General features: G+C 45.7%; 1 protein-coding gene and 1 pseudogene across 1 annotated transcript in view; one reads left to right on the forward strand and one right to left on the reverse strand.

Annotated features, from left to right (window-relative positions):
* The window catches only part of GRIN2B (glutamate ionotropic receptor NMDA type subunit 2B), a 293,385-nt gene that overhangs the window by 223,355 nt on the left and 42,769 nt on the right, over positions 1–27,261 (forward strand). The window contains exons 4-7 of the mRNA XM_065888259.1: positions 21,004–21,206; positions 21,937–22,108; positions 22,589–22,742; positions 25,529–25,654. Of these exons, the coding sequence (XP_065744331.1) occupies positions 21,004–21,206; positions 21,937–22,108; positions 22,589–22,742; positions 25,529–25,654 (655 nt within the window). The remainder of the gene's footprint in view (positions 1–21,003; positions 21,207–21,936; positions 22,109–22,588; positions 22,743–25,528; positions 25,655–27,261) is intronic.
* On the reverse strand, positions 9,877–10,272 carry LOC136131501 (small ribosomal subunit protein uS8-like; annotated as a pseudogene).

The following is a 27,261-nucleotide window of genomic DNA, read 5'->3' on the forward strand; positions in this document are numbered from 1 at the left end:
CTGGACTGTTCACCTTTATCCCCAGCAGCTAGAAGCGTGCCTGTCTCCTGTGGTATATATTTGTTGAGTGCATGAATGAATGAATGAATGGGTTAAAGAACAAAAACCTGTATTCTAATTACAGCGGTGTAAAATACCTTTCCCAGCATAATGCACGGGACACCTAACACATACTCCTTTCCTCCCTGCCACTAACTGTCTACGTGAAGCAGAACGTCTTACTTAAAGCAAGCAGACGGCTAGATTCAGGGCACCAAGTTAAAGAGGCCAGGTTCACATATTTGCCAGTCCTTCTGTGCTCACACTCAACCTTTTGATGACTACTTACGTCTGTTGTTTCCAACAGACGCTGAGTGTCTGTTAATTCCAATTAGATAATTATCTTTGCAGACAAGCAGCAGGGGGGCTGTAAGTCCAGATGTGTGCTGCTTTTCCATCTTCCTCTGTTCCTCCCAGTACCCTGAACTAGTAAAATGGTGTCTGGGAAAGTGCTGGCAGGGTAGTGAGGGGGAGAAAGGAGATAGGTATCTGTTCTTTGCCCAGAGACAGCTCTTAAGGAGGGTCTATTGATTTCCCTTCTTTGTAGAAAACAGGAAAAAATGCAAATGGCCCTCTCTCCATTTCCAGTCCCTCTTTAGTACTGCAGACTGTCTCACCTTCCTGCTTTTCTCCATGTGAAGAGGTTTCTTTTTCTCATATTCCTCTACACTCTGTATTTTTAAATCTCCTTTCAGCATTCATATCCCATCAGACCCCAGAACAAACATTCATTCGGTGTCCTGCCTTACTGGACCTCTCTTGGCCCAGGCATCTGAATGAAATCCATCACTTCCTGGTAGGTGCCAACACCAAAGTGGTTTTCATGCATTGGCATTAGGCAGCGAATTACTGGCTAAAAGGAGAGACAGAAAGACGTCAAAGTAGCATCATTTGAACGTTGCTACCCCTCTCTTGCGCAGTTTCTCCTCCCAATAACACTCATCCCTGGAGTGGACTGTACTGTCTAGTGTTCCCTAGCGCTCTAGGAAGATCAAGGAAGTAACCATAAGTACAGATAACGGGAACTTCAAAAATTACAAAAGTAAAACTCGATAATGGGAAACAACCAAACAAGACCACCACATATAGAGAAAGCTATTACCAATCTCCCCCCCCACCGAGCCCCACACACCCTCCAACCATGCTTACTATGGCAGAAGCTGTAGCTTTTTGCCAAAATGTGTTTGTGCTTCGTCTTGGGGTTTACAGCTGGACTCTGTTTTCCAGCTTCTCTTACAATTGGCTGTGGCCACATGACTGACGGCTAGACAATGCAACGTGAGCAGAAGTGATGGGTGCCGTAAAATCCTCCCACACAAGCTCAAATATGCTCCCCCTGTCTCTGTCTAGCTGGAATGGAAACACCTCCGTGGGGACCTTGAAAGCCTCGCGTTGAAGGTGGAAGTCTCCACTGGCCTGGGTCCCCAAATAGCTACATGGAGGAGGCTGCCCTGGCCACCTCAGTGCAGTTACATGAACTTGAAATAAAATTCGATTGTGTTGGACTTGTAATACATTTCACAGACTGTTTGTTACAGCAGTTAGCCCACCATAGCCAATCCACCAGATGTTGTAAGACGGTTTTCAGTATGTGTATTTCTTCTCCATTTTATCATACAGTCCGCCCTCTGTGTCTACGGCTTCTGCATCCTCAGATTCAACCAGGACTGAATCCAGCCAACTGGGGTTGGTTGAATCCGTGGATGTGGAACCCACAGATACGGAGGACCAACTCTGGGACTTGAGCATCCATAGATATGGAATCCTTGGCCGGTCCTGGAACCAATTCCCAGTGGATACCGAGGCACGACTATAAGCTTCTGGAATGCAGAGTCCGTGTCAGTGCCTTCTGTGTCCCCGGCAGGGAGTCTCACACAGAGCCTAGAACAGCCCACGTGGTCAATAAAGAGTTGTTGGTCAGAGAGCCTCTCTCTACCTTTTATTCTAGGATGAGTTAAAACATGAGTAGGAACATGGCCAAATCATATGCATTTTTCATTTTGCTTTGAAATCCATCTTGGGAATGAAGGATCTCTTCTGTATGTGTAGCAGCTCGGAACTGACATGGTCAGCGAAGTGTGACACACATTTTTTGTTATACATAAATGGATTATCTGCTGCGACCCGGCTCTTCCATCATCTCAGCATATTCCTCTTGTCAACAGCTGTGTGGTAGTGACGAGAAGGGCCCAGAGCCAAGGGAGAATGAGAAACAAGTGGGGGAGGGTTTGGGGGTGGGTGCTTGTGTCGCTGGGTGTGAGTCGTGAATACGTTCTACAAGCAAAGAAAATGTTGATTTTTTTTTTACTATTATGTGAATTTTCTTATCTATTATGAGACATAATCAAGAGTTGAAATAGAAATATTAAAGTTAAGACCAGGTAGGGTTCTGAAATAACCCCTATCGTAGGCAAAGATGGAACTTTATCAAAACGGGGATGTATCAGTGTGACCTCACATCTCTTCGAGGGAAGAAAAGGCACTTTATTTCCACCAGTTAGCTGTAGCCAGGCAGGTGACACACGGTAAATATTAAAATCCTCATTGTGGACAGGGATGCATTTTACCCTGTGGTCCTCGATTCCTTAGAAGAAAACCCCGTCCTTCACCCTCAGTTGCAGTGGCCAGTGTCCTCATGAACCTTAGTACCATCCCCGCCCACTCTACTTCCTGCCTCTAAAGACCCAAGTTTGAAACACAATGATCTAAACCAGTGGTTCTCAAACTTCAGTGTGCCTCAGGTGTGTTAAAACCCAGATTTCTGGGTCCTACTCCCACAGCTGCCGATTCACAGGGTCTGGAGTGAAGCCTGGGAACGTGCATTTCTAACAAGCTCCCAAGTGATGCTGATGGGGCTGGTGTGGGGACCACACTTTGAGCGCCACTGGTCTAAATCCCCTCAGCCTCACTTCATGTTAACAGAGGAATCTGCAAATGGGCCCAAGTGCGACAGCCTGTCAAGGTGAAGGATGCCGGGCCGTGAGAAATTCCTTCCGCCTAAAGCCAGAGCGAAGCTGCTCAGGACAACTCAGTGAAGTGTCACCTTCCACCACTGGCCCCCAGTGGCTCTCTCTTTTGCTTCCCCATATTTTTTCCCTCGTTTCCCCTTTAGTAAAATGAAGAGGTCCCCATAGATGAGTGGTCCTCCATCCTGCTGCCCATGAGAATCACCTGGGGAGATTTTTTTTATCGTACTGTTGTTTAGACTACATCCTGCAATTCCAAGACTGGGGGTGGGGACAGGACCCAGGAATCAGCATTTTGATAGCTTTACAGGTGATTCTAATATACAGCGTGGTTGAAAAATGACTGGATCTGTCTAGACCACGTCCAGATCTAGGTGTCTTTGTTTAGCTCCCCACCCCACCCGCCACAAATGTGGAGTCTCGCCTGGCCTCTCTGCCCCTCCACCCTCTGCCCAGACCTAATCCTCAAGCCTCCCTTGACTCTTTGCCCTGACCCTTCACTGACTTCTCCCTGTACACTTTGTATTCTGTTTGCTGGGTGGCACGAAGTCATTGCATACCTCATTAACTTCCTCTGCTTAATTGGGCAGAGGACAAGTCCCAAACAACTGCAGAATACATGGAAATTCACTGTCAAAAACATAAACAACGAATTAGCAGCACTTTTAGAACCCCTAGGAAATGTTAACTGTGGAAGCAGAGAAGGGACCCATTCCCGGAAAGTAACTTTGACTCATAAAGTCACACTAGAGCTGGAACAGTACACATTTCGCTTAATACTGACTCCATATTATTTATTCCCCTAGGCTGGTCCAACCCCATTTTGTCACGATCCCGAAAGATTTCACACATACAGCTGGCCTTCCATATCCGAGGATATGAGTGCTGACTGTACTGTGTTATTTTATATAAGGGACTTGAGCATCTGAGCATCCCTGGATTTTGGTACCTTGTGGGTGGGGGGGGACAGTCCTGGAACCAGTACCCCGTGGAGATCAAGGGATGGTTGTACTTTATATTTACCATAACTCAGGTGAGTACAGTAAATCTCTCTTTCCTAAATAATCCTTTGTCCTTTAAATAAACAAAATGAATTAGAAAATGGAAGCAGTGGGCTGTGTGCTTTGGCTTTTCCCAAACACACTTCCATTGCAACCATGAAGACAGTGGCAGTGAAGCTGGTGGCTTTGCCTGCTAGGAATTAGAGGGTTTCCATTTTATTTCCCTGAGTAGGTACAGATTTGGAATTTCCAAGTGCTAGTGGGGTGCAACCTAACATCACTTTAATTTTATTCTGACCCTTTGTAACTTGAATTAGAAACACTGGAAACTGCTTTTTTTTCTGGACTGCGGTTGAAGCTTTAGTCGGTGGAGCCTTTTCAATTCGGTTGTCATTCTCAATGACAGCCAGTCAAGTGGCTTTAGTTGAGTTAGGTGAGGGGCACTGAGGCAATTTAATCATTTAATTCCACCATGTGCTTTGGACAGAAATCAAGGGCCGGGGACTGGTGCCTCTCTGCTAATTAATCCTCCATGTCAGGCATCTGGAAACCCGCCTCTTCTGCCTTGTCTGAGTTGACTAATTAATTAAGCTGTGTTTGTAAACAGGCCTTTTCTCCCCCAGCACTTTTTTCATCATCTGTTTCTTTAGCCGCAAGCTGGTGACCCCATTTAATGTAAACAACCTGGCCAATAATTCTGCTTTCCTAGGGGCTGAGGAGTTTTCATTTGGAGGCTGCCCAGAACTATACAAGAGGCCCAAGCTTTAGAGGGAGGCAGACAAGGATTTGAATCCAATTCAGCCATTTTTTAATTATTACGTGACCACAGGCAAATGACCTCACATCTCAAAAGGTCAGTTTCCCCATTTTTCCCCTGCAAAACCTACCACTTAGGCCAGTGTCTGGCATCTCCTCAATTTAAATACCTCTAAATAAATTAATACCTTTAAACATCAAGGGTATTTTCTGCTTGCTACCACCTTGACTTTGTGCAGGGAATAGTCAGTTTCAAGGCATTTCCACACACATCATCACAGCTGTCGCTCTTGAACCCCTTTGGGGGAGTTTTGGTAAACGTTGTTGCCCTCATATTTTACAGATAGAGAATCAGGCTCAGGAAAGTACGGGCCAAGGCCCCACAGCTGGTTAGAGCCGGAGGCCGAGCAAGTGTCCATACTCCTGGCCCTGTGCTCTTGCTCTGAGACCAGGTACCCCCTGGCCTTCAGTGGATGACGCAAAACTAGATTATAAACACTGGGGAGAAAAGGAAAAGAGGTATACGAGATACCCCAAGAGCACCTTCTACAAGAAAACGGTAAGGTACCACTGATATGAAAGGTGTTGAAATACCTAGTAGAGAAATATTATTTGATACATGGAAACATGATGACTGTTTAACTTCAGAATTTCTCTCACTGTCCCACCCGCTTACGTTGGTTCACAGGTAAATTGCTAGTCATTGTCGTGAACCAAAGCTATTAACTAACTCAACAGCATTAATACTTACATTTGGACAATTTGTTATATACATTGGATGCTTCTACCAGCCCTGTGAGATTAGCAGAAGTAGAATATACCTGTAAGCCTATATATGTAACTTCCCACATTGCTGATAAAGAAACAGAGTCCAAGAGGTTAAGCGATTTGTCACATTCACAGGACTTGTCGGGAGTAGGGCTGGGCCTGAGATCTGGGATTTCCGTCTCTATGTTTAGCACTATTTCAACAGTACTACAGTTAAGAAGGACTTCGTGCTCTTTTGTCTTTTAATTCTATCTCCATCTGCCTGGCTTCTTGCCTCTATCTTCTTCTTTGGTTTTGCCAGCTACACAGAGCCTTTTCCCGAGATGGACATACTTCAGTTAACCTCTGCTATGTAACAAGCACCCCAAAACCTAGTGACCTGAAACAACTACCATTTTATTACTCGTTATTCTTTGGGATGGTTCGAGTTGGGATAAGCTAGGTGGTCCTTTGGTTGGTCTCACGTGGGAACACTCACCTGATGTAGTCATCTGGCGGCCCAACCAAGGGTGGGCAATCCATAATGGCCTCACTCGTGTGTCTAACTGTTGCTACTGGCTATCAGCTGGACCTTATTCTGCAGGTTTGCTCATCCTCTGGGAGGCTGGCCCAAGTTTCTTCAGAGTTGTCAGCCACCATGCCAAGAAGGCAAGGCCCTTTGCACTGTCAATCATCAAGTCTCTACATGTGTCACATTTTCTTGCTGTCCTTTTGGTCAAAGCGAGTCACAAGGGCATGGCTACTGAGACATATGATTTATTGGGTACCACTAATATAATAAACTACCGTAAATGGGTGTAAAAACTAATATCCACCTTATAAGACTATACTGAGAATTAAATTTGCTAATCCACGTTCACTGCTTAGCATAGTCCCTAACACACAGTAACATGCTCGATAAATATTAGTCAGTATTAGTAGTAGAATCACCATTAGCCGTTATTAGCTGCCAAGAGCAGATTCTCCTTTTGAAATTCCATTCATTCATTTATTCAACTAACCTAGTAATACTGAGTGCCCATCGTGGTACCATTCTCTATGCTGAGCATTTGGGAAAAAAGAAATAATATTTAATCTCTGCCATTGAGGAACTCATAGTCTGCTGGAGCAGACCAGACACGCAAGCAGTTAAATATAGTGTCGTATGGCAAGTTCAGTGACGGAGGTTTGCACAGGGTATTTGGGGAGTACCAAAGAGGGATACCTAACCCCTTAACCCAGGCTGGGGGTGTGGTGAGAAAAGGCTTCTTGATACCAAATGAGCTGAATCCTGAAGGTTGAGTGGGTTTCACCCAAAAGAGCAGGCGTTTAAAACAGAGAATTACAGCATGAGTGGAGGCATTAGGTAGGAAAGAGAGTAGTGTGCTCTTATCAGAGTGAAAGGCTAGGAAATCTGAAGAGATAACCCAAAAAGAAAGCGGGAAGGTAAGAAAGACAGAGAGAGAGAGAGAGAGAGAGAGAGAGAGAGAGGGAGAGGGAGAGGGAGAGGGAGGGAGGGTGTGTAGGAACGGGAAAGATAAAGGGAAAGTATGGGGAACAAATGTGTCCTCTCCCAAGGAGGTTGGGTACTTTTCTGTAGGTGAATGAGGAGGCACTGACAGGCTTTGAGAAGAGTCGGGATGGGGTCAGATCTGTATTTTAAGAAATCTGGGGCCAAGAAGAGGATGAACTGGAGGAAGATAAGACTGGAGGGGGCCAGGGACCAGCTAGGAGTAATCCAGAAATCCAGGCAAGAGATAGAATATCTGAGAATGGAGGCCAGACTGAGATCCTTTCCTGCCATTTCCACCCTGCAAGGCTGGGGCAAGGCACTTCAGTGAGAAAAGGAATGACTTTAGATATCCTAGTTTGGGATAGCGTAGTCCAGAATATTCTGGAAAAAAACGACTTTCTACACTCTTAACAAGTGTATGCCTGTCCACAAAATGGACCTTTTCTGGCTAAGCAGGGGTGGTAGACCCTGGACGGTCTTAGAGTGTTCTTATTGGGAATTTATTCCTCTTTTGCATGGCCTTAGTGAGGTGTGAGCACACTGTTCTGTGAATTCTACGAGGGACCTTCTTGGACACACCTCTTCACGATTCTTTTCTTTTATCTGTGGTCTAGTCTTTTTAAACTTGAATGCATTTTCAATGACTTTGCTCTCTTCTATTTGTGTTCCCTTATCGCCTCAGTTATTTTGATGTGCCTTATGAGTGTGCATGCCTTGTTTCTTTTCATATATATTCAGCACCTTGTGCCTTGGATTTCCTGGATGATCACGCTCTCAACTCTGCTGCTTCATTGTCCCTGAAAACACATTCATAATCATCAGAGTTTACATTCAGATTTGTGGTCTGGGAGACATTGTCATTACACTTATGCAATTCCGCAACCTCACCTGCTAAGGTCCTGCTTCAGTCCTGGGCATGTTTTCTAGCTCCTGAAGATTTGCACGAGAACCCGATTTTGCTTGTTTGGTGGGTTCACTCGGTGTGCGACATTTGCATCATTTTTCTTAGTGTCCTGAGATGTACTTGATACAGGTGCTAGCCTTATGTATCTAAGATTTATGGGTAGATTCTTGCATATTTTCAAATAACCTTGTCTTTAAATATTAAATACATTTAAAATTCAGAGAGGGGACTTCCCTGGTGGCTCAGTGGTTAAGAATCCACTTGCCAATACAGGGGACACGGGTTCGAGCCCTGGTCCGGGAAGATCCCCCGTGCCGCGGAGCAACTAAGCCCGTGCGCCACAACTACTGAGCCTGCCCTCTAGAGCCCGCGAGCCACAACTTCTGAGCCCACACGACGCAACTACTGAAGCCTGCGTGCCTAGAGCCCATACTCTGCAACAGGAGAAGCCACCGCAATGAGAAGCCCGCACACCACAACGAAGAGTAGCCCCCGCTCTCTGCAACGAGAGAAAGCCCGTGCACAGCAACGAAGACCCAACGCAGCCAAAAATAAATAAATAAAAAGTAAATTTAAAAAAATTAAGTGAAAGATCATGATAGACGATGTAATGAAACTCATCAGGAGGCCAAAGGCAGAGCAAGCAGGGAGCGGTTCAGTAGAGCACTATTAGAAGAGCAGTATAATCACCTCTGGCTTCCAGAGGTCTCGCACAACGAGTTGGTGCTTTCGGGGTGGTGGCACTGCTTCCACTTAGTGTCTTTTGTCCTGCTGCTGCTCTGGGCCTCTAGGACATCTGATGCTATGGCGGGCCCGAGGCACATGGGCTGCCTAAGGAGAACAGGGCGGGCGGGCTATTCTGGATCAGTACCATCTACTGAACATTATTACTACGTGCCTGATACGGTTCTTATGTGTCTTATCCAATATTTGAGGCAACACAGAGGAGTGGCAAAAAGCGAAGACTCTGGTATTAGAATGTCTGGATTCAGATGTTGTCCCTACCACTTGCTTGGCTTTTGAAACCTCTATATGGGGATCTTAATCCTGGAAAAGCATTTGTGGAGGGGGCCGTGGGGAGTAGAAAAGGAGATGGAGGGAATGGAGATAGCGGGGCCTGGCAGCAGAGTTTAGCATGCGGGCCAGTGGGCAGAAGGCCCTTTGGTATACTTTGGACCTGCCAAGTGAGATTGGCTGCAAGTGGAGACCCTGTGATTGTCCAAGTAACCCCTCCCCACATCCCCAAGGCCTGGGGTCCGGAAGGGGATGCAGCCACACGTCACTGTGGGACTTGACAACAGGAGCTCTGCTGATTGGCCCTGCCTACACTCCAGAACCCGAGAACTTGAGGGGAAGCCTCCTGCTTCTCCTTGATCCCGTGCAGGGGGTGCTTATTTAGGAATGGCGGTGGGATCTGCCTGTCACTGGTGACGCAACCTACTTCCTGGCCCCTGAGATGTTCACAGAAAGTGGGTGATAAACACCAACCACCACCAGCATCACTTACTCAGTGCTCACCAAGTTCCGGGCATTTTGCAAAAGCAGTTTAGATGCATTATTTCATTTAATTCTCATCAAAACCTCATGAAGATAGTTATAATCTATTGCCATTTATAGATGAGATAAACAGTGCATGATGAGGACCGTTTCGGTGATAAAGAATAAATATCCAACTTGAATGAACAGAAGCAAAAGGCAAATATATCACAAGGGTACTGGATTGTCTGACCAGAACCCACGATGGGAGCGCGGCTGGGCCTCCAGAACACTGATGCTCTCAGGTGTCTTGCTCACTCTCTCACTGGTACATGCTTTCCTCTGGCCACTGGCTTCATTCTTCTCTCTCCATTGGCCAGTTTTCTCCTAGAGTGTGAAGCATGGTGGCCCACAGCTTCCAGGTTTTTTTTTTTTCTCTCTGAGGCATTTTATTTGCATGTATGTACTACATCCCTAGAAAAAGAATCCAAGGATTTTCCTTCCTGTATGTTTTCATCTTGCTTCTTCATGGTCCATGATGCCAGATGAAGTTATCAGTACAATGAAACCAAACGGATGGGATGGGAGCGGTTTATTCTGCCATTTGTCTAGACCTTTCAGTTGCACGTCAAATCTAGAGTTGGACGCTCCACACTTCTTTGGCCTGCCAGTGAGGTTCACAACGATTTTCCCCGTCCTGTGATCATCGATGATTTCAAATTTGCCAATGTAACCATGCTTCATCGTCACGGTGAGGAACCTGACAGTGACTTTGGAGCACGGCCTAATAAGAACCTGTCACTTGCCTCTCCTTTCGGCATTGTTGACACTCTTGAGAGCATCAGCCAGGACATTCATGGGCACCATTATGGCGGCACGGAAAGGTGGTGGAAAGAGCTTCTGATTTTTACATATGATAGCTTGTGCTACTGGGGAAAGACTGACTTAACACTCTTTGTTCCTAAGGCCAAAAACCCCAAGGATTTGACCCAACCAGTCAGGTGCCCGCCCCTCAGCTGTAGCTGGGTCAGAGGATGGACTGGGAGATTTAATAACATGGCCATTATGGACCATGTGGTTGGAATCGAGGAAGGGGCAGTTCACAAAAGGAGAGACTGAGCTAAGCAAAAGGGGTGGGGGAGAGCGTGAGTTAGGGGGTCAGGCAGAGGATGGCTGGTTGGTAGACAAAAGAGCAGTTACCCACAACCCAGAACTTAAAAGGTTAGGTAGCCCCTGCAGAGTCACACGCAATCAAAGCCAGGACTCATTTTAGGCCTTTCTGGCTCAAGGCCCTGCATGTAATTAAGATGACAAATTAGAGTGAAGTAGTGGAGTGAGTGAATGTACGAATGCACACGTACATACGTGCGTGCATGCTTACAGTCCTGCATACATATGTAAATACCAGTGAAGACCTTGCCAAGCCAGGGCTCAAATCCAGGAAGTCGCATTCAGAACCTTCAGGCATTGTGCACTCGTGCTCTATCCTTTCAGTTGCGATCGGAGAATAAAGGTAGCAATGACAAGGGAACTTGATGAGGAACGATGTCCGTGACTAAAGCCTGTAGCCCAGTCCCCCGAAGCAGGTTGTAACACCACCCGCATCCATCAGTCAAGTCAGTCAGTCAGCATCCCAGCCCTGCTGAGCTGGGTTCTGGAGCAACCTAAGCCTTGGGCATGTTGCACACATGTCTACAGCCCCATGATACAGGAGGAGGTTGACTCAGAGGAGGTGGGACATGACTTGGTGCTGTTTAGTTCCAGAGGTCTCTGCCTGGTCCCACATGTGCCAGAGGAGATGGTCCAGGACTCAGTCTTGATGTTCAAGAAGAGGGCCTTTTTTGGAAAAAAGTGGATCAGAGGAGAAGGTCGATGGGGCTCCACTCTCAGTAACTGAGCCCCTCTGAGTCCCAGAATGGACTCCGAGGGTTGCTGTCCAGGGATGGGGAGTTGGCTTGGGAGGTTTCAAACCCTCGGGCCAGGAAGGCATCAGATACTTCAGGAAAACATGTTGAATCTTTCAGCGTAGTTGAGCCTGCTGAGCAAAGTATTTGCAATATGCTGTGACCTAAAAGAATTACTACGCTTTCTAAACTGTCCACCTTGCCCCAGGGAGGGGTTTACGGGAGAGGATCACCTGGCTCGGTGGCATTCGTTGGGTTCAAGGCCTTTGGTAAACCTTGAAGGGTCGTAGCAATTTTACTCTCGTGATCTCTGTTTTTATTTGCGCCTGAATGAAAACATTGCATGTAACCGGAAGAATGGCATGGAGTTTAGTCTGACATTTTGAAACAGATCGAGTTAAGAGTTTGAGAAGTTGGAGCTGGTTCTGGGAGGAAAGTAGGCACGCTGAGGAGTAACAGTAACAGCAGGACGGGAAGAAGGAGGAGAAAAAATAGCAAATACTACTTGCATAAAACTACTGCATGCCAGGCCCAGAGGTGAAATAACTCACCAAAGGTCATACAGCTTGTCTGTGCCCTGCCTCCTACTGCTACCATCCTGCCTGTGCCCCCCGCCCCCCACGGACTCCAGTTGACACTTGCTGTAAAGTCTTCAGACACAACCATGAGTCCCAGCTTCTGGGAGGCTTAGGTGACTGGAGCGGGGCTGTGGAGCTGAAGCAGACCCTCTTCTCTCAGATCACAGCAGGGAAGGAGTCAAGAGGCCAGAAATATTCTCTTGGCCACATGGCACAGTGCAAGAAACATGGGCTTCCAGAGTCAAACAGATCAGGGATGACGTCCTGGACCCTCAACGAGCCTCAGTTTCTCTGCCTCTACTGTGGGCATCGCAGTACCCACCTATTTGGGAGCTAGTGACAACGGAATGCCATCACTCTGTGTGAAGTGCCTGGCACAGGGCCTGACCCAGGATACACACAGTTACTCTAATATTATCGCATCTCTGCTCGTGGTGTTATCTGAGATGACCACAGCTGTTCTCTGGTGCCGAGGGAATCAGCACCTTCCATTCCCGGCCCCAGATTCTACCCCAGCTCGCCACTTCTCCATTCCTTCACTCTCCAGAGCAGGGGAGATGGAGGGAGGAACCGTGGAGAACAGGGACCACACAGGGGGCGATGGGCAGTGGCAGCAGTGGGTCTGCACAACCCCCAGGGAGCCCCGGGCTCTCTCAGAGGGGCAGTGGTCAGCCAGGGATAGCAGATGAGGCCTGAGATGACAACTGACACCTCAGTGCCGCTGGGAGACCCACTCAGGTGCCGGGCAAGAGTGGCTGCAAGGGTCTCCCTTCGGCGTGTGTGCCCCGGTCCCCAGCTTAGTACGTGTCAAGGCAGTAAAGGGTCAAGGCAGCATGGATCAAATTTGAATATGGAAATTATTTTCTAACACCTTTTTCAAAACACTAACTTTCCAAATCGAGACATCACCGAGTGTGCACGCGATTAGGGGAAGGAGCGCAGCAGATGTGCCGTCGTACGTACAGCCATCCACATGGAACTGAGTCCGCCCAGGGCACTCTGTAATCTAGAGGCAGAATTGAGAGAGGGAGTATGTGAGGCAGCCCTTACCTACTACAGCCTTTCGTGGAAGAGCACTGGACCGATATCTAGCACTGGAGGCTTTCTGTGGGTATGAAGTATTTGTCCCCCAGTGACACATCAGTCAATAATTTACTGAGAACACACTTGTTTCAAGCCAGTACAGGGACAGAAAGAGGTAAATAATATAGTCTCTGCCCTCGAGTGCTTAAAGACACACTCACAGACAGAGACAGAGATTTTAATGTAATAGCCCGAGGGAGCAGTTGACCCACAAAATGATTGCGGAAGATCAAACAGAGCTTGTTCTCTGGCTGGGGGTGGACAAGCACAGCATCATGGTGTTGCTGAGGCCTGAGGAGGGCTACGAAGGATGCAGAGCATTTGAGAAACGTGGGAGGGGCTGATGGAGAGAAGCCTGGGCAGCCCAGAGAACGAAGCTGCACGTCGACCCCACATAGTCTAGACAAAGCTCCGTGCAAAAAGGAAGAACAAAGAACACTGCGAGAAGACATAGAAGACAAACTTACGGTTACCAAAGGGGAGAGGGAGGGAAGAAGGGACAAATAAGGGGTATGGGATTAACAGATACAGACTACTCTACATAAAATAGACAAGCAACAAGGATTTACTGTATAGCACAGGGAATTATATTCAACATCTTGCAATAACCTATAATGGAATATAATTTAAGAAAAACCAGCTGAGTTTTACTTAGCTGTACACTTGAAAATGGACATGATATTGCAAATCAACTATCCTTAAAAATAAATAAATAAAAAATAGTAAAGACCAAAATATTACAGAGACAAAGCCAAATACACCACATCCATTAACGTAAATGAGCAAAATTTAGGTATTAAGACAAAAAGACTTTCAGGTTGGTTTACAAAGCAAAAGCCAACCGCATGCTATACTCTAGAGACACACTTAAAACAAATTTAGTACTTTTATACTTTTTCCCATTCCCTAACTCTTAGTACATGCTATTTTATTTTCCATTGTCAAGGTTTATAACACACACATTTCATTGTATAAGCTTAGTTTTCCTAGTGTTTATTCCTAGCTCTACGTTTAAATTAGTGTTGTAAATAACATGGCCAAACATTAAAATAAGGAATGCTATGAGAGTGGGATAGATCTTTTCTTTAAAGTAAGGGTGGGTAATCAAGCGTTCTGTATAAAAAGAGACATGTTTTACTTTGACAGAAAGGAGTAAAATCTTGTGCATAAAAAAATACCAAAAACAGTCAGAAGACAAATCTTAGAGTAGAAAAGTATTTCAAGCACATCTGACAGATAAAGGGTTACTATCATACTATACCAGGAACTCCCTACGAGTAGATAGGAAAGACCGACAACTCAACAGAAAATGGGTGAAGTGTGTGACTGGAGGGTAAAAGAAAGAAATCAAAATGGCTAACAGCCGTGCAAGGGTGCTCTGGTTTACCGCGAGTCAAGGAGACGAAAATTAGAGCAATTAGACACCAGTTTTCCTTCTTCAGATTGGTGAACGCTTAATAGGGGTAAGAACCTAGTGCTGGTGAGAATGTGAGCAGGGCGCATTCTTGTGCTTTGCTGATGGGAATTTCAGTCACTCTAAACCTTTGGTAAAGTAGTCTGGCGACATCAAGCACATTTGAAAACACAAATATCCTTTCATTCTGCTTTTTTATTATTGGTAATTGATGCTTTGGAAATACCAAGATATGTACTCAGTAGTATGTGTTTTTGTTAAATTTGGGGGGGACATCCTAAATGTTTATCAGTAGGGATATGACTGAATAAACGAGGATGCATTCATTAGTAGGAAGTACTATGCAGCTATTAAATGGACTCAAGTCTGCCATCTGTTGAGTTGGAAGGAAGCCCATGATGTATAATGAAGTGGGAAAAGCACGTTTGCAGAGACATGCATACTATGACCTGGTGTCATACATCCATACATACTCACAGATGTATTTTGTGTGAATATAGAGAATGGATGGTCATACACCAGGATATTTACTTGCTTATGAGGAATGGAGGGGAGGGATGGATGCAGTAAAAGAAAGGTTGAACAAAATGAAGTGTTATCACACACTTAACCTTTGAAAATCCTCAGAGCTAAGATGTGTAGCTTTGGGGGAGGAGAAATAGGAGTGCCCTGCTCTCCTCAGATTTCTGTTCTATCAGGAGTCTCGGGCCTGCCCCAGGGCGTGCCCCACACATGACAGCGGCCTGCTTGACACCACTTTGGGACGGGGTGGGGTGCAGATCCGGGCTGCCTGGCAGAGACTGCTGATCCCTTCGGCTTGCTCAGGGAAATTACATGTAGTTTTCAGTTTTGCATTCTAACAGTCAGACGAAGGTGTCAAATGAGCAGCAAGTGTTTAGCGTTAGATCCAGATGTCATCTTCAGCAAGAAACAACAATGCTTTGACTTGGGGAAAATAACCTTTGACGCCTAAAGAGGCTCTGTTAAGGGCTTTCATGCCAGCATCTTGAGAGATGACTTTGCCTGCAGATGAGAGAGGCTGCCCGGGGAGAGCGATGCCCTCTGCTCTCTGGGCAAGGACTACGGTGGCCTTCAGAGAAGCCATGCCCTGCCTGGACTCCTCTCCTTCTCCCCGAGGACACGCTCACCAAGGGGACAGATTCGGGGGCTTCCAGAAGGAGTGCCGCCCCTGTGTGTCCCAGCGTGCTGTTGGGTGCCAGCTTCACTGCCAGCGGTGGAGGAAATCTGTTAGCAGAAGGAAGACTTTGATGTCTCCCATCACCACAGATTGGTTCTAGAATTTTCCTAAGGGAAAGCTTACAGAGTAACACGCTGTAGGTTTGTGAGGTAGACTTCCTTCTGAGGAAGAAATCCCCAGCTGAACAGGTGTTCAGCTTGTACTGAGAGAAGCAACCAGAAACCCTCAAAATGACTGCATGTTTTCCTGAGAAAACTAATCAGAGATTTTTTTTTTTCTTGAGAAAGATGATTTCAGGTCTCAAGAGATCTTCTGAAATCTTAGTGTGGCAGGAAACTGCATTTTTTACAGACAGATGTTGTTGTTAAATGTGCTTCTGGAGATGTTTGTTTAGTGCTTTCCTCTGAGGAATTCAGAGTGCTTTACAGACATTTTCTTCATTTTTTTTCTTAAGGTTTTTTTCTTTCTCCTGAACATGTTTTATGCTCGACTATAAATTTTTCATTCAGTTTTTCTCACTGAATTTTTTCTGAAATATTTCCTGTTAACCTCATTTCCTCCCACTCTGCATATCCAATATGATATACTAACGCCAGTTCAGACACCCTAGAAAAGAATTCAAGATTTTTCCTTTCGGAATCTCAGGCTTCTCTTTCTCTATTTACTTTACAAACTTTCCCATTTTTAATACTTTCACCATACTTTTTCCCCCTTAAAAGAAGAATTGCCTGAAATATACCTTGTTCTTCCACATAAATAGCCCCTATTTTATTTAATTTTAGTTGTTTACTTATTTCTGACTGTCTTGCTTCAAAAGAAGTTGAAGTAATTAATTTGTGGGAACTAAACACATTCTTTAACATAAGCACTGTGTAGTGGCATTGCAAATCTGATATTCATAGCAGAGTTGTGTCGGTTTTTCTTCAAACCTGTTTCTCCTTTCAGTCCTGAAGGAATTTGTTAACTTTCTTTCTCACTGTAATCGTCCTTGAAGAAACAAAGAAAAAAAGAATCAAGACTTTAAGACAAGCTAATCTTTTGCAGAATCAGATCAGATACTTCCCTCCCTTTAGGAAATAACCACTAAGAACACCTTTTTACTGGGCTGTCATCAGATGGAAATGTAGTAGGGAACCTGTGTCCTAAAGATCATGAAATTATGTAGAAGACACCTAGCAATCACTCCCTATTTTACAGATGTGGAAACTGAGGCTCAGAGAATTATAGATATTTGTCTGCAGTCACAGAAGTACTTAGAGACACATTCAGAATTTAGCTTAGGAAGGACTCCCCTGGCGGTCCAGGGGTTAAGATTCTGTGGTCCCAAGGCAGGGGGCATGGGTTCGATCCCTGGTCGGGGAACTAAGATCCCACATGCCTTGGGGTGAGGCAAAAACAAAAACAAAAACAAAAACAAAAAACTATCCCACATATATTAAAAGGATAAAAAATGAATAAAAAAAAGAATTTCGTTTAGGAGACAAGACATCTAAAAAGTCACTAAATAAGGTAGTAAAGAGCATGAAATAATGAATGATTTGATTATTCTGGGCAGTGGTGGGCTGGTAAGTGTTTAACTGCTGAGGGCAGGGGTGGGCAGGGGCAACCCTGATTTCATGGTGCCCACGACCAGTTTCAAACTACCAACCTGAATCCATTGAACAAGGAGTTGGGAACAGATTTATACAATCCAGCTGGCTGTCAAGAGTAACAGAGACCTTCTGGCTGGAGCAGGGAGCAGGTCTCTAAGGAAGAGAACTAAGCTAGACCAGTTCTCTCCACACGTGAAGGAACATCCTTGGTCTTTCCATGGGGCAGCTGCAGGACTCTGCAACTTTGCTTTTGCCTCAACAGATAAACCACTCTTCACCTACTGAGCTATCACTTCCATTTCAAGGCCTAGCTTAAAAAAGGGTCCCAGTCAAGCTTTTCCCTGACCCTTTCAGAAATAGTCACTTCTACTCTGAATCCAAGTAATTTTTTAGACCTTTTATTAGGGTAATTACCAAAGCCCGACTTGATATTACTGTCAATAGACAGTGTCTTTCCCCAGGGGACTGTCCTTGGAGGACAGGGACCGTGTCTTACTCCTTCATTATTATCTGAGAAGCAATGCAGGATGGTGGGTGGGAGCCCAAGCTCTGGAGCCAGACTGGTCAGCTTCAGATCCGAGACACTGTGCTCGCTTACCTTGAGACCATGAGCAAGTCATCAGACCCCTCTGTTCACACCTGCAAAGTGAGACATTAGATAGCACCCTGCATCTCACAAGCTCACTCTGACGATGCATGAGATTCCTGGGTGTGTTTGGTGCTTCGCACATACCAAACCCTTAGTAAATGTTGCCTGGTATCGTTTTCTCTAGCACGCAGCTCAGCGCCTGGCACAGAACTGATGTGCAGTTGATGCTGGTTGCATTCCGTCGAAGTGAAGCAAGGATGTGATCCAGCTATCTTGACAGGAAGTTAAGAAAGAGTGCTGGAGGAGACCTCATGGAACAGATTATTGCTGGGGGAATGAGGATGAGATAGTAAATGAAAATCAGTTGATCATAGGATTATAGGATCAGAACCGAGCTTTCCAGCTGTGGTATGATGAGCACAGAGCAGGGTGGGATCATGCATACCCTCCCCTCCCTCAGTGAGCTGGACGCCGTAAGTTTGTAAATATACCATTTGTCGTTGCAGTCGCTTGTGTAGACTGCTGCTCCTTGAAATATCTCCTTTTCAGTATTGTGCAGTTGCTTTGAAAAAATCTAAGTGCTAGACGTTACGTATAAATGCTGTTGAATTTTATTCCATTTCGTTCAGTCCATTATTCCAGTGCATTCATACGGCCTCCAGCCTTGACTCTGCACTGCAGTGTATCTTCTATCCTTTCTAGTTTGGGTGACCTGCAGTTTGGGGAGCATGACTTCTGTTTTGTTTTCTGAAGCACTACACAGGCCACTTCTGAAAACAGCGTCCCCCGACATGGCACTAGAGACCTTTTTCTGTGTTGGCATTAATTCGTTAAACAATCTTTTTTTTTTTTTTTTTTTGGATATGGATTTTAGACTCCTTTCAAATCCATCCAGTATACAAGGATCTATATTATATCCCCTCTTGTTCACTCTGCCAACATGCTATGTGTACAGCATTTTTGTCTCACAGGTACAGTGAGACTATCAGAAAAGAAAATACAGCCAGCTTGTTGAAACCTGTTCCTGATTAACCTGTGTTAACTTCCAAAACCGGCAACTTCCTTTTCCGACTTTAATAAAGGCTGCATGTTTCAAAATAGTGAAGTTAACTGTATCAAGGTAGATGAGGCTCAATGCACAAATCTTGACCATCTAGGTGAGAAGTTTGGACACAGTCCCGAGGGTGGTGGGAAGTTGTTGAAATTTTTGAATAGGAATTATATGATGAAATGATGTTTTAAGAAGAGCCATCTGGCAGCAGTGTCCACGGTGGACTCTAGGGGAAACCTTATGCGAAGTTTGCAGTTGCCTGCAGTAATCCCAAGATGGGCTGCTGGACGACTGGGCTAAGCTAGTAGCAGTAAAGCTGGAAGAGCATACATTTGGATTAAAGAAAAACACTCAGAGAGACTACTGGGGGAACATGATAGCCGTGAAAAAAATAAACATAGGTACCTTAGGGCTTCCCAATCCTTTTCACATAAGGGAACATACAGAAAATATCAGTTTGGCCACTGGGGTAACTAGGGCCGCTTGGAGATGGACACGACCCAATGTCATGGGCTCCCATGGCTGGATCTTCCCTTCCCCAAGCCCCACCTCCCCCAAGTCACAGGCAGAAGACATTAAGATCTCCACATGGCTGGGAAGCTATTTGGACATTTTCGTTTTAGAAATGAGTAGTCTTAGTAATATGAAGAAAAATAGACTTGTACCAAAATCAGGACCAACAGTACGGAAGAGACTATACATGTAAAGGGAAGCAAATGTTTGCTTCAGTGCATAATTCCGAACACAGAAGTGACATATGGCTACGCACTTGGAAGAAAACTAGCATCAGGGTCAATGCCAAACAAAAGAGCCCAGGCCACCGAGCCACTGCCCGTGTTATAGTGACACGCGAGAACAGAGGCGGTGGCTGTACAGGCCTAATTTGGGCATGAAAGTAGGCAACACCTACCAGACAGGTTGGGGGGAGGTATAAGCCACACCAGGGGAGGCACTAGGTAGAGACTTGGGTGTAGACGAAAGCAGTAGCAAAGGAGTGAACTTTGGTTTTGTATTAATACGGAAATCGAAGCCACTTGCTTGAAGATTTATGACATACTGCCCATTTGTTGCTCCTTGTTGGTTTTCGTAGTTCATAAATTAAGTCGTTTCGTAGTCCTGGTGCCTCACCTGTGCTACTAATTTGTTTTGCTGCATAGAGGAGAGAACATGCAGCAACTTGCCATCTATAATTCCTGGTGATAACTGAAGATGTTTGGTTATAGAAAGTTAAAAGGCGTTCCCTCTTTCTTCAATAAACTCAGTGGCAGAGTGAGAGCAAGAACCTACCAACAAGGCGTGCAGATTCTATTATAAAAACAGGAACGAAGGGCTCTTTTAAAAAACAATGGAACCCACACATTTCTCCCGATGATTGGCAGCAGGGCCACCATGTGCATGATGCCAGGGGCACCCGCCTTTCACACTGGAGTCCATGAAGTGGAGGCACACAGCCCATGTGGCCACGTGTGGCAGCTCACAGAGAGACCTATCTGATCCCCCCCTGGGGCGCCCACCCAGCCCAGCAGGTGCGTATCCACGCTGACCTGTGACGTCCATCACCCCCTCGACCACACTCCCCTCCCCAGCCAAGCTGTGCTGTACTCTTTCATCCTGACTCACCGTTTTATTCCAATTCAGATCCACCCAGTCCTCCTTGTGGCTTCCCACTAGACCTCTGGCACAAGCCAAAGCACATCCTTCTGGCTCACTTGCTCCAGTCATTCTGTTGACCTTTCCAAAGCTATTTGCTGCTCTCACCGTCCTGCTCTTTGTTACAGCTGAGGAGAAAACACCAATAGGCACTCAAGGCAGGAGGCTCTGGCCTCCTCCCAGCACTGGGACGGGCTTCAGTTTTAGCACTTATCACACGGTGCTGTAAACATTTGCTTACATTTCTGACTCCTTCACTCAGTGTGAACTTGACAAAGGGCAGAAAGATGCTTCTTTAAGCCACGAGGTTTAGCAGAGTGCCGGGCCCGTGTTTGGTAAGCGGGCGGGTGGATGAAGAGCCTACCTTTCTTAGATTTGGACACAGTTAGTCTCATCCTGAGCATGTGATCTAAGGAGGATTCGTCTCTATTATGGACAATGCCTGCATCTTTGGACTTCGTTTAACAGCTTCCCGGGGGAGGCCAGGAGAAGCAGCTCTGTCTCCGCCAGTGGTTTCTGAGTCCTTGTTTATCCCTGTGCAGGTGGGCAAGTGGAAAGACAAATCTCTGCAGATGAAGTACTACGTGTGGCCCCGAATGTGTCCTGAGACGGAAGAGCAGGAAGATGACCATCTGAGCATCGTAACGCTGGAGGAGGCCCCGTTCGTCATTGTGGAAAGCGTGGACCCCCTGAGTGGAACTTGCATGAGGAACACGGTGCCCTGTCAGAAGCGCATCATCTCTGAGTACGTGGCCTGGGAAAGTCAGATTTGCCCCAGCTGTCAGCACCCGGCTGGGATCCGAGGCACAGAATGAATTGGACACCATGTCTGAATTTCGTTACTGTTGAGCAGTGGAGTTTCTGGCAGCCCCGTGGTCTGGCATCTGGTTCTGTCCGGATCATGACCCGGGAGAATTACTGCTAACTATGTTATCGTTTCTGGGGCCTTGCGAGGTCTCAGTGACCGGGACCTCAAGTTCGTGGAGATTTAAGTTTACATTGGTGTTGAAAGATGTTTTCTGAGGCCAGCATGTCTTTAGAACCATTTTTGGAAATAGATAATATTAATCTATGCTGATAGAAGTCAGGATAATGGTTCTTTTTGGTGAGGGTGGGAAGGGCCTGCAAGGGAGAACAAGAGGCCTCTAAGGTGCTGGTAACTCTTCTGTATTTGAATTTGGGTTCTGGTTAAATGGGTGGGTTCAGTGTATGAAAATTCATCCAGCTGAACCCTTAGGATATGTGCACTTTCCTGATATATGTTACACTTCCAAGGAGCATTTAAAAGTATGAGAAAACATGGTCCAGTATGATGAGGTAATGAGATTATGGCAGTTCTGTGGTCTGATTTATGTCCTCACCCGGGCCTGACATAACTTGTGCTGAGCTGTGAAGGAGGGCCTGCTTTGTGGTTGGCAAGGGTAATATTTTGCCTCTTGTATAAAAGCCTTGTTTTTGTTTCTTTACCTGGTTAGAAATAAAACAGATGAGGAGCCAGGTTACATCAAAAAATGCTGCAAGGGCTTCTGTATTGACATCCTTAAGAAAATTTCTAAATCTGTGAAGTTCACCTATGATCTTTATCTGGTGACCAATGGCAAGCATGGGAAGAAAATCAATGGAACCTGGAATGGTATGATTGGAGAGGTACGTGTCAGGGATTAAGGGCCATTTCCGTGTTTCATTTAAATATTTTTAAAACGCTCATTTTATAAATTTTAGAAAATATAAAATAGTACGGCTGACTCTTGAACAACATGGGTTTGAACTATGTGGTCCATTTGTGAGCAGATTTTTCTCAGTAAATATATGGGCGGCCCTCCTTACCTGTGGGTTTTGCATCTGTGGATTCAGCCAACCGTGGATCCTGTACTGTGTCTACAGTCTTCAGTTGGTGGAATCCGCGGATAAGAAGGGCTGACTTTGGGACTTAAGCGTCCTCAGGTGTTGGTGTCCACGGCGGGTCCAGGAACCAATACCGAGGGAAGATACCGAAGGAAGGCTATAAATGAAATGTACTGTTCCCACTCTACAAAGGAAAGCACTGTAGAGCCCCAAATATTTTCTGCATGGTGGCCCGTTGCCTTCTTGGATGCCCTAACTGGAGCCTTGCGTTTTTCTCCCCAGGTGGTCATGAAGAGGGCCTACATGGCAGTGGGGTCACTGACCATCAACGAGGAGCGATCGGAGGTGGTCGACTTCTCCGTGCCCTTCATAGAGACTGGCATCAGTGTCATGGTGTCACGCAGCAATGGGACCGTCTCACCTTCTGCCTTCTTAGGTGAGTGATGGGCTTGCAGGCGTGAAGGACATGGACCCAGGGACAGGTAGAGGGAATGAGGAACAGGTGCAGGAGCTGATTTTTCAGGAGCTTCCCTCAGCCAGGGATTTCATTTTGGGGAACCTCAGAATTGATCGTTCTCCAACATGAAAACTGAAGAATACCCTCAGAAATAGGAAGGCATGGTACCCGGTAAGAAAACAGTACAGGACCAGTAACCAGGGGTCCTACTTGAGTCTCACTCCTGCATTTGACCTTGAACAAACTTGCTCCATCCTGGGATCCAGTCTCGTCATCCACAGAAGAAGGCATTTCGACTAGCTGATCTCTGAAGCTGCTTCCTGCTTTAATGATGTCTAATTCTGGATATCATTCAAATACCTGTGTGTTTCAAATTAGCTTCAAGGGCGGAGCTCAGTGCTACCAAAAACAGAAGTTTTTCTGTTTTCACGTGAATTTTTGGAGGCTTTGCCAGATAAAGCTGCTCCGATTCTCCCACCCACCGACCCCATCCTTCCCCATAGAACCTGTACCTCGCTCTCCAGCATTACTTATGTGTCAACGCCTTCCGTATGATATAAGACTGGGTGAGACGAGGCCAAGATTTCAATTAGATGAGGTCTTTTGTGAGCTCATACCCCATATTTTTGGTAGGGGCTGTGAGAGCAACGGGATTGGAAAATAAAATGTCACCTTGAAAACAGGCCACTGGGCTAGGAGATAGGAAGCTGGTTTGGTCATAAACAAGCTGAAAGCCCTTGGACCAGTCACAGTCTCTCTAAAGGATACCAACACTTTTTTTTTATTGAACACATGCTATGTGAAGGCCCAGGCATCGCTGTACAAACTTTGATTATATTACTTCATTGACACTACTATAATACCCAGTTTATGGCTTAGGAAACTGAATCCTAGGTTATGCAATTTTCCAACCGTCTCTCAGCTAGTAAGGAGCAGATCCAGGATTAAAGCCCAGATGTGGCTGCCCTTGCAGCCTGTGTTTTAGTACACATGGGGGCATTTCAGAGCTCGACTCCTAAAATCGGGAAACAGTGCAGTGGGCCGAGACTAAGATGTGATATAAAATGGAAAGGCACAGACTTTTGCCTTCAGAGGCCCTGTGTTCATAACCTGGCTCTGCCACCTCCTGAGTATGAACTTACAAAGGGCTGGGGCCTCTTAAGTCTTAGTTTACTGCTCTGTAAAATAGATAGAATCATCCATAATGAAAGGGCCATTCAAGGATAGTAGAAACTATGTGGTGAAAGTACTTTCTAAACTATATAGATCAACACAAATATTTTTTTGTATTTTGTGTACCAAAAGTTGCTCTGGGCTTAATGGGGGGAAAGAAAGCATAGAGACAGTGCTTTTACTCGGTTGTTTCCTAATCTTGGACAAACTGGGACCAGAGTAGGATTTCAATCAATCAGACCCAAGGAGGAGAGGGTCTCTATTCCACCGTACAGAGGCTTTGAGTTGTACCTTCCACCTTCGCGTCTCTGGCTGCCACCGAAAGGTTTTGCATTTCTGTGCATTTCACAGTCAGTGTGTGCCATATCAAGGTCCCTGTTAAATTAATTAAGTGACCAGGCTTTTATCATTCCCTTGGGAGTTCAAAAGTAAAGTAGGTTTCAAAATAAGGAAATACTTTCTAATTTTCAGCCCATTTCCCTCCCTTTTCAGTTTCATCTTTATTAATGATTTGGAAGGTAGAGGAAACAGCATGTTAATTCACTTAGTTCTGAATTTACAGTACGATGTGACAGCTAAAAAGGCCAGGCTATTTTGAGGCACAATTGAGGAAGCATTGTATTATGGGACCGAAGAGTGATTGTCTCTTTTTACAGGCCTCCAGAGAGAGGGCTCCTGGAATTCAGTATTCAATTTCTAGACACGTCTGAGCCAGAGAGATTTAGATCAACTGGAAGAGAGTCAGCAAAAATGATTTTAGAAAGTTAAAGAAAGCATATGTAGAACATTCTTACTCTCTTGCCTGTTCTTGTCCCATCAACCTTGTCACCTGGAAATAGGGACTAGATTGAGGTTGTTTTGTTGATTATCCTGTCCCCTTGTCATTTGCTAAATTCCCAGTGTTGTAGACACTGATATTTAATGTGGATGGATTTTTTTTTTAACATTGACATATTCTCCTACACTAATGATGTCTAATAAAATATACCACGTCAAACCAGGTTGAAAAAGCAAATCTAGGCTGGAAAGTTTAAGAGAAGTGAAGCAAGGGGGCAAGGGAGTTATTCATTGTGCCTAATTATTACTGAACCAATTCAAGCCACAAAGAGTAACCAAGTTTGTTGAGAATGAACTTGGCCTCAAGGCTCGGAAGCATCGGTGAAAACTTTTCCAGGTCCAGCTGTGGGGTGTGGCGTATAGATAGGAGTGCAAACCAGGAGCCAGTCCAACACGACTCACCTATCCATGTCTAGTACTTATTCTAGTTCCACTGTTTTCCAAAAGACCCAGATATTGGTCCAGTCATGGCAGAAACTATCTGTACAGTCTCAGAAAGGACGGGCAAGAGGCCGTCCTTCTCATGTGTTTGAAGGAAAACAAGCCTCGACACGCCCATCAGGGGGGTGGAGACGCTCAGACACAGCCTCTTACTCCTTCCTCCCTAAGCCAGGCCCTGGCTTTCTGAAGGGACGCACACACCTTTGGCTTGTTTCCCCAAAGATAGGAGTCGCGCGAGTGAATGAACACGCGAGTCAGTCGGGACCTGTTTGTTCTCTGCGTTAACCCTGAGCGCCGATGTTTTGCTTCCCCAGAGCCCTTCAGCGCCGACGTGTGGGTCATGATGTTTGTGATGTTACTCATCGTCTCCGCCGTGGCCGTCTTCGTCTTCGAGTACTTTAGCCCTGTGGGTTACAACAGGTGCCTCGCCGATGGCAGAGGTAAGGCCAGCTGTAACCGTTGCCTTTCTGCCTTTCTCTAGTTCTCAGCTCGGAATCTCTGTGCCCCTCATCTGCTGCCTGCCTCCGCCCTAACCCTCGGTCTTCAAGGTCACCACCTTGGTGACTCGTTAGAAAGACCCCAATTAAGGGCTTCTAATCAGTGCTATGGTTTTTCATTTTACCTTGGTGTTCAGAAAATATTAATTGCTAAATGTACGGTGACAATTGGGATTACCATTGTTCTTTAACTTGAGAAGTAAGTAGAAGACTAATTCACATGAAAGTAATATACCTTAAAAATAGTGACGGAGGGCTTCCCTGGTGGCGCAGCGGTTGAGAGTCCGCCTGCCGATGCAGGGGACGCGGGTTCATGCCCCGGTCCGGGAAGACCCCACATGCCGCGGAGCGGCTGGGCCCGTGAGCCATGGCCGCTGAGCCTGCGCGTCTGGAGCCTGTGCTCCGCAACGGGAGAGGCCGCAACAGTGAGAGGCCCGCGTACCGCAAAAAAAAAAAAAAAAAAATAGTGATGGATACACTTGTAACATTCTACTCATCTGTTCACTTGGAAGGAGTGGGGCGTTATCCTGACTTTTAAAGTTTATTGTGGAATTTATGAAAGATTTGCAAATGCATTAGATAAAACTAAAAATAATCACCCATAAGTTTATCAGCAAGAAATAATGTCTGTTAATATATTGGTATATATACTTCTAGTCTTTTAAGTTTTATGCACATGTAGCCATTCTATTAAGTAGCCCAAACTTAGTAGAGCAAGAATGTGAAAACTTTTATCTTTCTTCTATTATTACCTAGACTATGTGACTGAACCCCTTAACAAAAACTTGTGTAGATTCCAAAACTTTCTGATCATTTCCCATTATTAAAGCAAATAAACAACAAGAAGCAAACACGCACACACACAAAGACCCCAATTTAGATGTTAGTTTGAATCTGTATGTCCCCTCCCTGCCTCAAGCCTGACCCCAAGCCCAGTTCCACCCCTAAGCAAGTGAGATCAAAGCTGGCAGCAGAAACGTGTAACATAAACATGTCAGAGGAAACTCTTTAGATAACCTTAGGCTACAAGCAGTCTGTCCGATCAGATGTGCTAACAAGGCAGATTAGACACATGTATCAAGAGTAAGAAAAAACAGGTTACCCCAGGGTACATGCAGGGTAGTTGTGGCTGGAACAGCTCTCCACAGCCAAAGGATAACCTCTGAGGTACAAGGTCCCCAAAACATGTGTCCCTGGCTTACATCTCTCTGCCAGGAGGTAGAGGAGTTGGGTATTGGAAATAAAATGGCTGGGAGATTACAATTCTCACCCACAGCTACTCTTGGGGGTGGTCCATCTTCCTGGCTAGGAAGGTCCAGAGATGTGAGGGCTACCCATGTGTTTGAGGCATTTATGAGACTTCACAAAAAGTTTACTAGATTTCTGAAGGGGGCCAAGGTGTCCTTATAGATATCTCTTCTAAAACTTCCTGAGAGCACCGGGATTAGGAAATATTATGCCTTCTCTGCGTCTTCTCCCATCCACCATGTGAGCTCTATCCTGGAACTATGCGTCAAAGAGGAAAGATTCTTAACCCCAGCTACACATAA

This window comes from Phocoena phocoena, chromosome 11 (genome assembly GCF_963924675.1).
Source record: "Phocoena phocoena chromosome 11, mPhoPho1.1, whole genome shotgun sequence".
NCBI classification, from domain to species: Eukaryota; Metazoa; Chordata; class Mammalia; order Artiodactyla; family Phocoenidae; genus Phocoena; species Phocoena phocoena.